The 14,336-nt window shown below is 34.2% G+C and overlaps 1 protein-coding gene across 8 annotated transcripts in view; it reads right to left on the minus strand.

Annotated features, from left to right (window-relative positions):
• The window catches only part of FAM13A (family with sequence similarity 13 member A), a 240,562-nt gene that overhangs the window by 68,224 nt on the left and 158,002 nt on the right, over nucleotides 1-14,336 (minus strand). For 5 of the 8 annotated variants that reach the window (XM_015588465.2, XM_006910727.3, XM_025046022.1 and 2 more), the window contains one exon: nucleotides 7,907-7,948. The exons of 2 other annotated variants lie outside the window; for them this stretch is intronic. In XM_015588465.2, the coding sequence (XP_015443951.1) occupies nucleotides 7,907-7,948 (42 nt within the window). Of the gene's footprint in view, nucleotides 1-7,906; nucleotides 7,949-8,099; nucleotides 8,120-14,336 lie in introns of those variants that run through there. One more of the 8 variants, XM_025046023.1, reaches the window with a different exon arrangement.

A 14,336-nucleotide genomic window follows, 5' to 3' on the forward strand; every position in this document is an offset into this window, starting at 1 on the left:
TTCTTCCTTGTAATAATTTTCTAGTTGGCTTTCCAATCTCTGACCTTCATACTTAGCATTATTTTTCTTTGCTTTATATTTTTCCTCTTCATTTTGGGAGAGGTTTTCAAGTTTCTCACTCAACATGTACCTGATTTATTTTTTAATAATTTCTCTTTAATGCTTCCCGCATAGTTTTTAAAAAATCAGTTAAAACATTTCTAGACTCCCTTTTCTCTCCTTATTTAAGCTATTCTTCTCTGTCTCTAGCCTTTTAATTCTAGATCTATTCTCCTTTTACAGGTTCCTACTAATGTTTCAAAGGGGTTGGTTATGTCCTTCAGCATTTTTGGAGAAGATTAGCAATATTACTTCTCAAGTGTTCCTCTGAATCATATGAAAAGACAATTCTCTAAAATCTGTTTTTACACTGAGTCCTCAGGGTATCCTTTTCCTTAGTTTCTAATTTTTCTTCACAGGTCTTAAATAGATATTTGTGTTTAACAGTTCTTAAGTGGGGGGACAATAAATCCAGGCTGAGCCATTACCAACAACCTGGACAGGTAGATTGTTCTTAATTTCATTGTCCTTTGGCTGTGGACAGATGCCTCTTTTTGGAATTAGAATTTAAGAGCCAGTATATAAGTCTGCCCTAGAACAATCCACAATGCATACTTTGGTGGACTTGTTGTTTGGTCCAATTTCATGACTAAGCTGGAGTCAGAAACAAATTTGTAGTTTGTCTTTGTGCAGTGTACACTTGAAAGCATGCATTAAATCTAATAATCTTCCTGCCTTTATCTCTTTCTCAATGCTTTTGTTAGTGACTGAGCATACTCTCTCCTGTTTGGTATATGGAACGTTCTAGTCTCTAAATAGTGAAATAAAGAAGCTGATGGGGGCAGAGAAAAATAATATGCAACTTAGGTCTGGATGGTTCAGAAAATAAGTTTCTGCTCAGTTGGAGGAATGCCACTTACTTTAGTGGTCAGTGCACTATGCACTGGAAAGAATCCAAGTCAGTTCTTTTTTTTCCCTCCTCTCTTTCTGCTTACTGTATTGTTTAGATGGTGGAACATGAAGTCTGCAAGGCAAAATATGTTTCTCTGTTCATCCCATCATGATGTGACATATGGTTTTCGTCCTTATTGTTATAAAGCTATCTCTAGTTTTTGTCTTTTATATCATTATTAGAATTTAAATGGGAAGCTGGGAGTAGTTATATCAGGCAAAGCTAGTCTGCTACCTGTTTAAACTAGAGGTTTATATTTTATTGAAGTCTGAAGTTTTTACAAATAGAAGTCTATAGGGAGGCAGAGAGATTAAAGAATGAAGCAGCAAGAGATCTCAACAGAATGAATACAAAGGTGTCATTTTCTAAACGTACATTTTTCATACTGAGGGAGACTGAAGAAAAGCATAAAAATATAAATATTTATATAATTTATTTTTCTCAGTATAGCCTAAACATATGCTTAATATTTTCATTAGCATTGATAGAAGTAAACCCAGAATCTATACTTATCTCTTACTATGCAAAAAATATGACATGATTCTCAGATGTCAAGAACTCAATATTGAATCCCTAAAGAATTGTATAATAAACAGTATTGAAATCTCTAACCATGCTGCAGTATAAAATAATTAGCCTGTTGGTCTGGTTCAGTGGCTTTCAGCTAGAAGTGTGCATCAAAATCTCCCATGACACTTTTTTCATTGTGGTAAAATAGATATAAAATTTACCATCTTAACCATTTTTAAGTATGGCATTAAGTACAGTCACATTGCTGCACAACCATCACCACCATCCAGCTTCAGAACTCTTTTCATCTTGTGTAACTGAAACTCTATACCCACTAAATAATAACTCCCAATTCTCCCTTTCTCCCAGCCTCTGGCAACCACCATTCTATTTTGTGTTTCTATGGATTTGACTATATTAGGTACCACACAGAAGTAGAATCATACAGTATTTGTCTTTTCGTGATTGGCTTATTTTACTTAGTATAAATGTCCTCAAGCTTTATCCATGTTGTGTATCAGAAGTTTCTTTTCTTTTTTAAGGCCGAATAGTATTCCATTGTGTGCATGTATTGCATTTTGTTTATTCATTTATCTGTTGGTGGACATGTGGGTTGTTTACATCTTTTAACTATTGTGAATAATGCTGCTACAAACGCAGGTGTACAAATATTTCTTTGGGACCCTGCTTTCAATTTTTTTGAGTATATACCCAGAAGTGGAATTGCTGGATCATATGGTAATTCTACGTTTAATTTTTTTGAGGAACTGCCATATTATTTTCCCTATTAGCTACACTATTTTATATTTCAACTAGTAATACACAAGTGTTTCGACTTCTCTTCATCTTTGCCAACAATGATTTTCTTTTTGATAGCAGCCTTTCTAATGAGTGTGAGGTGATATCTGATTGTAGTTTTAATTAGTATTTCCCTGATTATTAGTGATGTTGAGCATCTTTTCATGTGTTTATTGGCCATTTGTATATCTTCTTCAGAGAAATGTCTATTGAAGTTCTTTGCCCATTTTTTAATTGAGTTGTTTTTTGTTGTTGAGTTTTAGGAGTTCTCTATATAGTCTAGATATTAATCTCTTATCAGATACACAATTTGCAAATATTTCTCTCCATTCTGTAAGTTGCTTTTTTACTCTGTTGATAATGTTTTTTTTTTTTGATATACAAAATTTAGAAATTTTTCATGAAATTTAATTTGTGTATTTTTTCTTTTTTTCTCATGCTTTCGGTGTCATATCTAAGAAATCACTGCCAAATCCAATGTTGTATAGCTTTTGCCCAATGTTTTCTTCTTTGATGAATTTTGAGTTCATTTTTGTATATGGTGTCAGATGAAGGTCCAACTTCATGCTTTTACACAAAGATATCTAGTTTTCTCAGCATTATAAGTTAAAAAGACTATTCTATGATATTTTTTGAAAATACGGACACCCAGCCCCTCTGGAGACTCAGAATTTTTTCCAGTGAGACCCCAGCATTTTTAAAGAGCTCCACATATTTCATACCATAAAGATGCCGTCATTAAAAAAGAAGAAATAACAAGTGTTGACAAGGATGTGGAGAAATTGAACTCTTGAGCACTACTAGGAGAAATGCACTTAAAAATGTTTAAGATGGTAAATTTTATATTATGTATATTTTATCGCAATTAAAAATTAATTTAAAATGATTAAAATGGAAAATTTTCTCATTTATATTTTACCATCCCATAAGAGAAAAAAAGCTCCACAGGCAGAGGTGATATAACTCCTCAGTTTAGAACACTGCTGTAGTCAAAAAGGACAAAGAAAACAAATATTTTAAATATACAGTTATTTGTGTCTAAAGACACCCAAATATCTAGCTGACTTTATCATCTTGGGGGAAAAAAATCAAGTATATAATTAAATAAATTGCCTGCTTCTTTGTTCCACTTGTTAGTAGCCCAAAACAGGCTTATAAACAAATATAATGTCTGATATGCTGTATTTCCCTAAACTATTCCATTTAATAATGTGAGATTTATACCTCAGAATGACAATTTAGGAGTATGCTTAAGGAGAAAAGTAAGCTATTAAAATTTAATAAAATATGACCAAAAGGTCATAAACTTACAAATTCTATCACAAATTGTTTGGAGAGAGAATCCCCAAAAAGCTTTGTAAAAATAATCTAGAAACAATTTTTCTATACATCAAAATAGAAGTGGTATGATATAATTTCCAGATTCCATTAAATGTCAGGCAATATTTTAATCTGAATTTATCCAAAGCTAAATTTTTTTCATCAACGAAAATTCTAGTTAAAAGATTTTCATAAAATTGATGATTGCTAGGTTCTAGTAATAAAAAAATTAACAAATTCCTAAAGAATGAGTTTGTATGCCAAACAGCTAAGTTAGAAATAAATCTATTTGATGTTCCCGCTTCAGAAAAATTAAAAAATATATGAAAAACTGAAGCTGACCCTAAGTAATTCCAAATTTGCTAAAACAGTAATTTGGCTTCAATTTGCACTGTGAGCATTAAAATTTGGGCTGAAATTGATACAGACTGTCAATTTCAGGTTTTCAATGGAGCACAAAATGAGAAAGGGAAAGCAGAGGAAGATCAGTGCAGTTGCTAGAAGACAGGTGTTAGGTAAGCGAGGAGACACCACCATTCGGAGGCCAGCTGAGCTGGTGAAAGCCCAGTGAACGAGACTGGTTACAGGTATGCAGCCCCTGAAGCACATAGTTAGGAATCTGATAAAGTACAGGAATGACAGGTTGTAGGTACACAGGCTATATGTACAAGCCAGGAACTTATAAAAAAGAAGGAATTCAAGGGTCGAAGTCTGATGGGATGAGGACAGGCTGACTCTGCCCATAAGGAATGTGAAAGTAGTGAAGGTACGTGGCAGCAGGCAGAGATGAGGAGAAACAGAAAGAACCCTAGTCTCAGTGGAAATAACCACAGAAACCTGGGCTTGCAGATACTGAAAACTCAGGCAAACAGAAATAGAACTAGCAATAGATCCCGGCTAGATCTAATTAGATGACAGGAAGAAGAATTCAGACAATAACAGGCTGTATGTTGCACAGAACATGTACAGCAAAAGTTGCTTTGGTGTCAATCTAAGCAACTGAGGTAGAAGCTCCTATTCTGGGATTCCAGCCTAGACTATGAAAGAGGCCGGAGCATGGACGTTTGAGCCAAGAAATGTTCTTCACTTTAGGTTTGCAGGTTCATGTTCATTTTGTGACAATCTCACTAAGGGTTTGGCATAAGCTGTCCTTCTCTTTCATTTCCTTACCTCAACAAGGCAGGTAATCTCCAACGAGCATCTGGGGAACAATGACACCTACTGTTTGAACTACTGTAGCTGCAATAAACTTGCCACATGGGACAGCGGCAGGTGTAGATTTGAAGCTACTATTTCTTTCCTTTAAAAACATGGACAAATGGCTCTGTGGTAAGTTAGCTTAGGCTGGAGAAATACTGAAATTAGAGAAGACAGAGTTCTTATCACAGAAGATATTTAATCTAGAATGAGTGTATGTCTATTTATAACAGGCCAACCTTACTACAGAAAAAATTGAAGAGAACTGAAATGTACAGTAGACTAAAATGTGGTTCAGCCATGACTGTTGAAAGAGAATTGCAATCACAGAAACTGAAATTCTACAAGGTGAAAAGTGGAGCAAGGTAACAATTGCAATGGCCTCTCTGGTTCCCTGTCCTGCATTTATCCCCTTCCTCCAGCAACAGGAAGGTCCTGAAACCTCCATTAGTGCACTGTAGTCTCTCTGTAGGCTCTCCAGCTCTATCCTCTACCCCAAACACAGACTCTGTCTTGTTGTATTAAATAATGCACCTTGTCTCCACACCTTGTCTGATTTCTGTATGTGAGTTCCATTATGAATCATCTACTCTCCTTCCTCTGAAACTGGGGCTCTGCTTTGCTCTTATTTTCTCTCTCTCTTGATCTGGTTTCCCTGAAGACTGCCACTTCCAGACTTTCAACCACTGAGTTTTGCCATTCTACCTCATGCTGGACCTTTCAGAATAAACTACCAAACTGAGTACTCCACCATCCCCTCTGCCTGGCTGCTTGTGGCTGGATCTATTTCTGGTGAACACCCATCTCAGCTGATGTATCTCATCTCTTGATTGGGCTTTTCCTCCCAACCCTGCACCTCCTTGACCAATCAACATTGTCAAAATACAATAAATAACATTCCATATTAAATAAGGAAGATATCATTCTGCAATTTTCATCATTTTTCATGTTTCAAAAGGCAAAGTAAATATTATTTTGGATTTAAAAGAGCCAATTTAGTTTTTTACCATGTTAATCATAAAATCAATGAGTCTTGCAATAATTCCCCTTTTGGGGCATTGCAGCAAAGGAATCTTTAATAAAGAAGAAGGGAAAGGAATGGAAGGCAAAGAAACTACAAAAACTTATTTAAATATATTTAAGATATTTAGCACTCATTTGTTCACTAGAGGCAGTGCAAAAAGTACACTAATTTATAAATTAAATTATCAGTGGACATGTTATGTTCCTAGTCCAAAAATATAGAAGAACTTAATCATAATTATCAATCATGTTTTCTTTCTCCTACTTAAATTCTGTATACTAGAAAAGTCAATCTCAAACCAGCCATGCAAATAATTTGAAAAAACAGTTCATGTTTTACCAATACGTACCCCCTACTTTATGTCAAGTGGGTAATTAAGAAAAAAAAGTTGAATTAACTTGTACCAATCTAATTCTTACATAATTTCTGAGACTATCATATATGTTACTCAGGAAAAGAAACTGCATGTTTGCACTTTTTTCCTACTTTTTATCATATTTTAGTTTTTATGACTCTTAACATTGAAAGGTGAAATGGCTTCTATCAAGATTTTAGTAATACATCAAGTCTATTAATTTTCTTCACATTCTTTTACTTTCATTTTGCAGGCACAGAATTTCTTTTTCAAGACTACATTATTAGTCTGGTAATTACAAAAATTATCACATTACAAAACACAATTTGTGTCTTTGAGAACTTGTCACTTACAAACCAATTTGTCCCATCTGCTTTTTATAATAGTGGTAAAAAAAAAAAAAAAAAAAATTCGACACTATGTAAAACATAGATTGATGTTGCCCAGAGTAATAAAGATAAGACATTTGGAGAACTAATAATCTCATTAGTTGACAAGATCTCGTGCTATAATATTTTGCACTGTGTAAAACTTAATTTCTATTAATATGATAATCATCTATGTGATAGTACTGTGTGTATTTACATGATAAATACCAGAGTCACTATGTGCTCAGCAACAACATCCTCACGTGTTTATAGTAATTGTACAGTTGAGATAGCTTATGAACCAGAATATGCTGATTTGGTTGGCAGAAAACCAGGATGAATCAAATGGTACACCATATTGCCTCAAACTGAAACCTCAAATGTTCCCTCTCTTGCCACAGAGTGATTATGCAATGTGCTTCAAATCACTAAAAGCCAGAACACTACTGAATAGTTGCTTGGCTAAACCTGAGGTCTTATGACACATTTCTGAATTACTGGTGGATGAACTAAAGTCTAAATCTCACTCTGAGACTATTGCAACAAATAAGATTCAAAAATACACAAATTATGTTTCATATATCCTGACATTTCTTTTTAAAAAGTAAATTTCATAATTGAGGATTTTTAAAAACTTCAGCAAATTTAACTTTAATATTTGTGCTCATTTTATTTTCAAATGCATTTTCTAAGGCTTTGAAATTGGTAGGTAGTGGGGAAAGAAATGCAATAAGAAAACTTGATTCTTTGTTATATCTAAGTTGGGATGGTTCACTGAAAATCGCATTAACACAGCAAACATTTTAATCTAGAGAGGTGATCTCTAACATCTACTTTGAATTCTGTAAACTTATCTGTTTTAGTAGTTGCTATTCTGGCTTTATAAGCTTTAGAAAATAATATTGAAGCTCATGAACTTTCTGAATATTTAGTTTCATTATCTAGAAAATGATGCAACATAATCTAAGGCTTCTTCAGCAATAAGACTTGTATTCACACCCTTTCTTGATATATATATATGTATAGAATAGAGGTTTTTAAATTTAGGTTACAGCCTAATCATCAGATCCTTTATGAAATTAAAATGGCTACCTGGACATTTCTGAATTTAAAACAAAATATCTTATTTCAGTCTTTTCAACTATATCGACTTTTGTTTTTGGATTTCTTAAACAAAGAGAAGAAAAATACAGCGGGAACAATATGGTAAGGGTTCCAATAAGCTTAGTCTGGCTGCACTCTAGACTATTCTGTTGAAAAGAATTTAAATGGGCAAATAAACTCAAAAGAGACTTAACCCTCCTCCATTCCCTGTAATAGACCAACAAAAATCAAATAAATACCTCAAATAGAAAGGTGACATAGGTCTTTCATCTTCCTGTGAACTAAAAGAAAAATAAATTTTGAATTAATATAATTTTGTTAATATTATAACACGCTGATTTTACTAAAACTCTATTTTAACTGTCACAAATTTTGTTTTGACACATTAGAGTTAATTTCACAACAGAGTAAGGTTAGTAAAACACACTCTACCTTGGACCCAACCAAAGTCAATTACTTCTTCAAGGGAGACCATCAAGAGAGGTTTCTTTCAAGATTAGCCTAAGGCAAAAATAATTCACATGTACTTTCAAGAGAAAGATTGTTACTGCCTTATTCTACAAGCCCAGTCCAAGTATGCATATATTACACATAAACTTTTAAAATGAATACCTACTCAGTTATCTCAATAATGCTAATTACAGCTCATTAACATGATGATGAAAGTAAGAAAAAGTCCTCAAAATATTCCTGTTAAGTGTGAGCCACTTCAGGAATAAAGCCCTAGCAATGAAAAGGGCATCAGTAAACAACACTCATGCTTTTTGTCTTCTGCAGTTACTCTAAGCATTAACAAGTGTAGATAATATGAAAGTACATAAGTGAAATCATAAAAATAGTTTAAGTTCCTCAAACAACAGAGAAGCAATATGAAGCTTAATATAAAACTCTTTAATGAAAAAATGTAAAATATACACAATATTTTTTTCCTTTCTTTATCATGGTTTTTTTTCTTCCTTCTGATAAACAACCTCAAAACAAAGAGTCTCTTTCCTCCTTACTGTCTACTGGAGTGGTCTTTGAACGTTTTTGATTATCCACTTGTATAAAATTAACTTTTAAGCAGTTACTCCCCTCAATATATGACTAAGTATCTTTCTATATCCTATGTGTATTATTAGACATATAAAAGTAGAAATATGAGTATCAGATAAAATTTAAAAAGAAGCTCTAACGTTTTCTTCTTCAACCCCTGTCGCTAATCCTGTACACCACTTGGGGTGTACACCACCTTTGGGGAAGCAACTAGTTAAGATCAATGTTCTCTCTCTCTATTTTTAATTTTCTTAAGCATCATTAGATAAGAGAAAAGTTTGCTTCAATTGGTAATATTATATTGGCAATCACCAAAATCTTATTACAAAGTTATTCTATAACACACACACATGCACACAGATACTTCTTTGCCCAAAACAGGTCCTTAATTCTAACATGCAACAAATTATAATGAAAACAAGGGACCTTTAGTGAACACTCAGTTATCAATACGGTTGGTTTTCTTAGATTTTAGAAGTGCTTTCGGGAGATAATTAAGATGGTGCAAGGTTCTGAAAACAGCTGTTTGTGTGTTTTGCATAACGTGTACAAAACCTCTTTGTAGCAGAGGCAATCAAAGTCAATAAATTCTTTCTTCCTTTACACCTTCTCTCCCTCACTCATGTACTCACCAGCCAGGTACCACCAGATGGTCTACATTATCTCATGTTAATCCTCACAAAAACCCTCCCTGGTACTTGCCCCTCACTTGAGGAAAGCAGGCTCAGAGTGGGCATATAACATCCACGTTGCATAGCTAGTGATATATAAATTATTATATTACGTTAGTCTATTTTTACTGTTTACTGTCTTCCCTTCGATTTCAACCTATCAAAATATAGTGGGATGAATTGGTCAGCAAAGAAAATTCATGTGATGGTTAGTCTGCATTCCAGCACCCCTCAACAAGATTGTGCAGACCTCTTAAGCCCCCTGTCACACCTTTGATTACAGCAACTTTACCCTGACCTTAGTCAAAGTCCACCCGCAAGACATGATGCCTGGTAGAACATATAAAGTGATTAATTGATTAAAACATACTGGCAGTATGTCAAGAACGTCTCCAGATACAAACACAAGTTATTAATCAGAAGCAAATATTTTTCAGGCTGCATTTACACAAAGTAAATTTGTCAATGAAAGACAAAATTAGATTCCTAATTTGGATATGTCCCTGAATTTTGACTAGTTTTCTATGTTCCAAAAAAGAGAAACGTAAATGCTGCAATAAATAAAATGAAGCAGGCTTGGTGTTAGATTTACTCAATTAGCATCAGTCCACAGGACAGCATCTCATGCATAATACCCCAGGAGAACAATATAATTCAAAAAGGAAATGAGGATACAAACAAAGCAATTTTGATAGTTAATTAGCATATTCCTCTTTTCCCTTTCATAAAAGGACCCTTGCCTGGGGTTTGGTAATGTAATCTTGACAAAGGTATAAATTCTGAAACAACTACAGCATTGATTTTGAATTGATTAAATCAGTTCTAAAAATCAGTGCAATGCACTGATTTCAAAGGCAATTTTAAGGAAAAATGGCCAAGAACAATTCTAAATAGAATTGAGAAAATAAACTTATCCACAAAATTTACACATCAAAATGAAAAACATTTGAAAAGATCACCATTTCTACATCTGTGTAAAATGGATGTTGTCCTATTATTATAGGCACTCAGACCTGTACAGAAGTTATTTATGCCTATTTCTGGTTTGTGCCACCCTCAGGCATGTCCAATGATATTAAATGAGTCACATTTTTTGCCTCACTTTTAAATTGAGAATTAATTCTGATTCATTTTTAATTTTTTTTAAAATAAGCACATGTAATGTGAATGAAAGGCAGTGTGTGTCATGAAATGAAGCCAATGAAAAACTGTAACAATCTGGAATTTCTTCAATTTCCTCTTTGGTTACTAGTATAAACCTCATGTTTTAATTATTTCCTGTTTGCTGACTCTGAATAATGACCAAGCTTAAGTGGTCAATTAGTTTGCCTTTAAAAAAAAAATTCAAATATATATTGAAAGATTTGGGTAATCAACTCATGAGTGTCAGGTAATCAGGTGCTTAATGTCCTCAGACATGTAGTATTATATTCTCTCAAAACAACTGCCTGTAGGAAGAACATTTATCAAATAGACCCAAGGAATAGTTCGAATCTAAGAAGCTACAAATGAGAATGACAATAACATAGATATTAGGATTTTAGTAGGGTCCTTTCTAACTTATTTAATATAGCACAACATTGGTAAATGCAGATAAATGAATGACACCTAGACTTAAAATCTTTAAGAGCTCCCCTATTTCTAAACTGAAACCAACAGAATGCAATGCCTATCAATTTAATTACACGGTAGCTAATTGAAATCAAGAAAAGCTTGGTTTTTTCTATGTCTAAGAAAACCAAATACTGTTGAGAGAATTCCCAGAGTGAGGTATTCAGACTGGACTTTCAATTACTTGATCAAACCACCATTCCATTCAATTCCCTTTTGAAATGTTCCAATTAGTCCAACTTTCTAACTGGTTAATGTGGCTGGCTACCAAAATAATTAACATAATCTGCATATTTAGCTATACACTTTAAATATATTTTCAAGTGATTTGAGCTAGAAAAAAAAGTTTGTGAATGTTCTTGAGGACAGAAATATAGGCAAATGCTAAGGATTAGTTTCCATTCATTGAAAAAACTAGTAAAAGCATCTATGGGGCTTAAAAAGAAAAAGAGGAAAAGAAAAGAGGAAGTGAGAGACAAGAGAAAAGATAAAATTAAAAGAATCAAGTAAACATTTTTACAGAATTCAGGTTTTTTCCTCATGTTTCAACAGAATGTGCTAAGAATTTTTAGATGAATTTTCTTAGAGAATGATCAGGTGAGTGAAGTTAGAATATTTTCTTTCCTTCCTTCCTCTGCAAAACATAAGTACTACGCTCATCAAGCATTTTTGATTTATCCACAGTCTCAGGCATTAGCCATGCCCCACTCCAATTGAGGAGTGACGTAGCAAGTCTGTTCTACTGCTCAGGTTTTTGGTTTGGCCCCATTGGAACATGGGAAAAATATCTCCCTGTTCTTTTTGGAAAACAAATGTAAAAGTTTTCAGATAAGTTTGTAGCTAAGTGTTTGCAGCTGTAATTTTGGGGGATATTTTTGTAGATGTCTATATACTTCTTTATTATATATCCAAGCTTTTTTTTTTTTTTTACCATTTATTATCTAAATATTGTGACTAAAAATGCAACACCTAGCTAGTAGGAATAAAAACAAACAATTGATGTTCAAGAGCAAATTGATTTTCCCTGACCAAAGGGTAAATGCAAAGAGCTGAAGCTGTTACTATTCACAGGACATGAATTTTTAGCCAACAATAAGAGGTATTATTTTGGAGGAAAATAAACAGACAAAACAAAAAGACTTCCAAAAATTTAAAGCTTTTTTCCCAATAGGACAGAAAAATATTTCTACCACTTTTTGGACTGCCTAGTGGAAATTTGAAATACAGTTATGAGTTGAATTGTGTCTCCTCAAAAAGATGTGTTGAAGCCCTAATCCCCAGTACCTCGGAATGTGACCTTATGTGGAGACAGGGTCTTTACAGAGGTGATCAAATTAAAATGAAGTCATTCGAGTGGGCTCTAAATCAATATGACTGACTTCCTTAGAAAAAGGGGAAATTTGGGCTTTCCAGTCAAGATGGCAGAGTAGGTAAATGCTGTGTTTTCTTCCTCCCGTGACCACACTAAAAATACAACTAAATTATACAATGATCAACCTGGAGAACCATCCAAAAACTAGTTGAAATAAGTCCTGTAACTGAGGGTTTACAGAAGAGGCCACCTCGAAACTGCTGTATTTTAATAAAAATCTTTTTCTTAAAAAGTGTCTCTGTGTGTACACAGAGACAGACATGTGCACAGGAGAATGCCAGGTGAAGAATGAGGTTGCGCTGCCACAACAAGCCAAAGAACTACTAGAAGCTAAGAGAAAGACCTAAAACAGCATTCACCAGCACCCTCAGAGGGAACATGTACCTGCCAACACACTGATTTGGGACTTCTGGTCTCTAGAATAGTGAGACAATAAATTTCTGTTGTTCTAAGCCCCCTGTTTGTGGTACTTTGTTACAGTAGCTTTAAGAAACTAATACATCTGCTATTTTTTTTTTTCTAAATTCAGAAATAAGAACCTGCCCAACAAAGGTGTCTCCATCTTACAAAAAAGTTATACTCTGAAAATTCATTTGTAGGAAGGCTACAAACTAGAATTGACTTCCCATACTGACATGGGGATTTAATTTCTAGGCCTGTATTAACCTCTCATTCAAATAAACTATCCTTAATAGTTAGTCCAGATACGATACTGTAAAAAACTTTTGGCCATCATCCAGTGAGAAATACATTTTACATGAGAGTACACATACACATAAAATGAACACAAATTTCATGAAATTATTCTTACTTTGGCTATTGTTTATTTTGTTATATTTTACTTACAAAAATTATACAAAATACTGGTCACGACCTGCTAAATTGGTTTTATGATCAGTGATAAGTCATGGCCCACACTGAAAAATACTGTTCCAAAACACTATGACAAATACACTTTCTAACTGGTTAATGTGGCTGGCTACCAAAATAATTAACAGAATCTGCATATTTAGCTTCACACTTTAAATATATTTTCAAGTGATTTGAGCTATAAAAGTTTGTGAATGTTCCAGAGGACAGAAATATAGGCAAATGCTATACATATATAATGCCACTGCTTGATGTATATAATGCCACTCGATGAATGTTGTTGAATTAAGATCTCACATGACAGAGAGAAAATACTTTTTCCTTCTCTGCCCCACTGCTAGAATCATGCATGGCAGTGTGAACAGCAGAGAAAAATATGGAGAGAAAGTGGGTTCAGATACGCCCAGGAGGGGGCATGAGGACGTAATGCTGGAAGGCCATGGGGGCTGACAGAGTCTCTTTTAAATATTATTTTCCTGGTTGTACCACAGGATGGCATCAAGAATGAGACTTGGGGATGCATGCTCTTTGGATTCTTCTTTATTTTATGACTGTGGCGTTCTTTATCACCTGCATTATCTTTCAGATTCAGAGAACTATTACACTTGGAGGGAACTAAGGAACATCTCATTTTATTTCAATTCCATCTACCCAGTTAAGTTTCATTGCTGGATGCCCTTTCGACTGACAGCTTTCAATCTTTTAGAAATTGGAGGGGGGTGAGGGTGTATTCATGTGGGGGAAGAGGAGTAAAGTTTTTAAGCAGGAAAGGGTGGAGTGCTTTACCTTCTCATTCTTTTGTGTCTCTCTACACAAAAGTGAACCATAACGAACTGCTGATTGACATAGCCAACAGGCTCACAGTGGGATCACTGGAGATCACACTTCACAGGGGATCCTAGCTGGAATCATATTTAGAATGACAGAACAGAATCCTCATTCCTTTTATAATATTTAAATCATGTTAACAAACCCACTACTCTCCTTAAAGAAGTTTATCTGGCAAACCACCAAACTGTATTGATTTGATCTCAGAAAAAACAAGTCTCTTGAATACAATTTTTCCTTTCCATTTCTAGTGCCTTAGTCTTTCACAGGGGCAATACTCTC

Source organism: Pteropus alecto, unplaced genomic scaffold, assembly GCF_000325575.1.
Source record: "Pteropus alecto unplaced genomic scaffold, ASM32557v1 scaffold63, whole genome shotgun sequence".
In the NCBI taxonomy this organism is placed as follows: domain Eukaryota; kingdom Metazoa; phylum Chordata; class Mammalia; order Chiroptera; family Pteropodidae; genus Pteropus; species Pteropus alecto.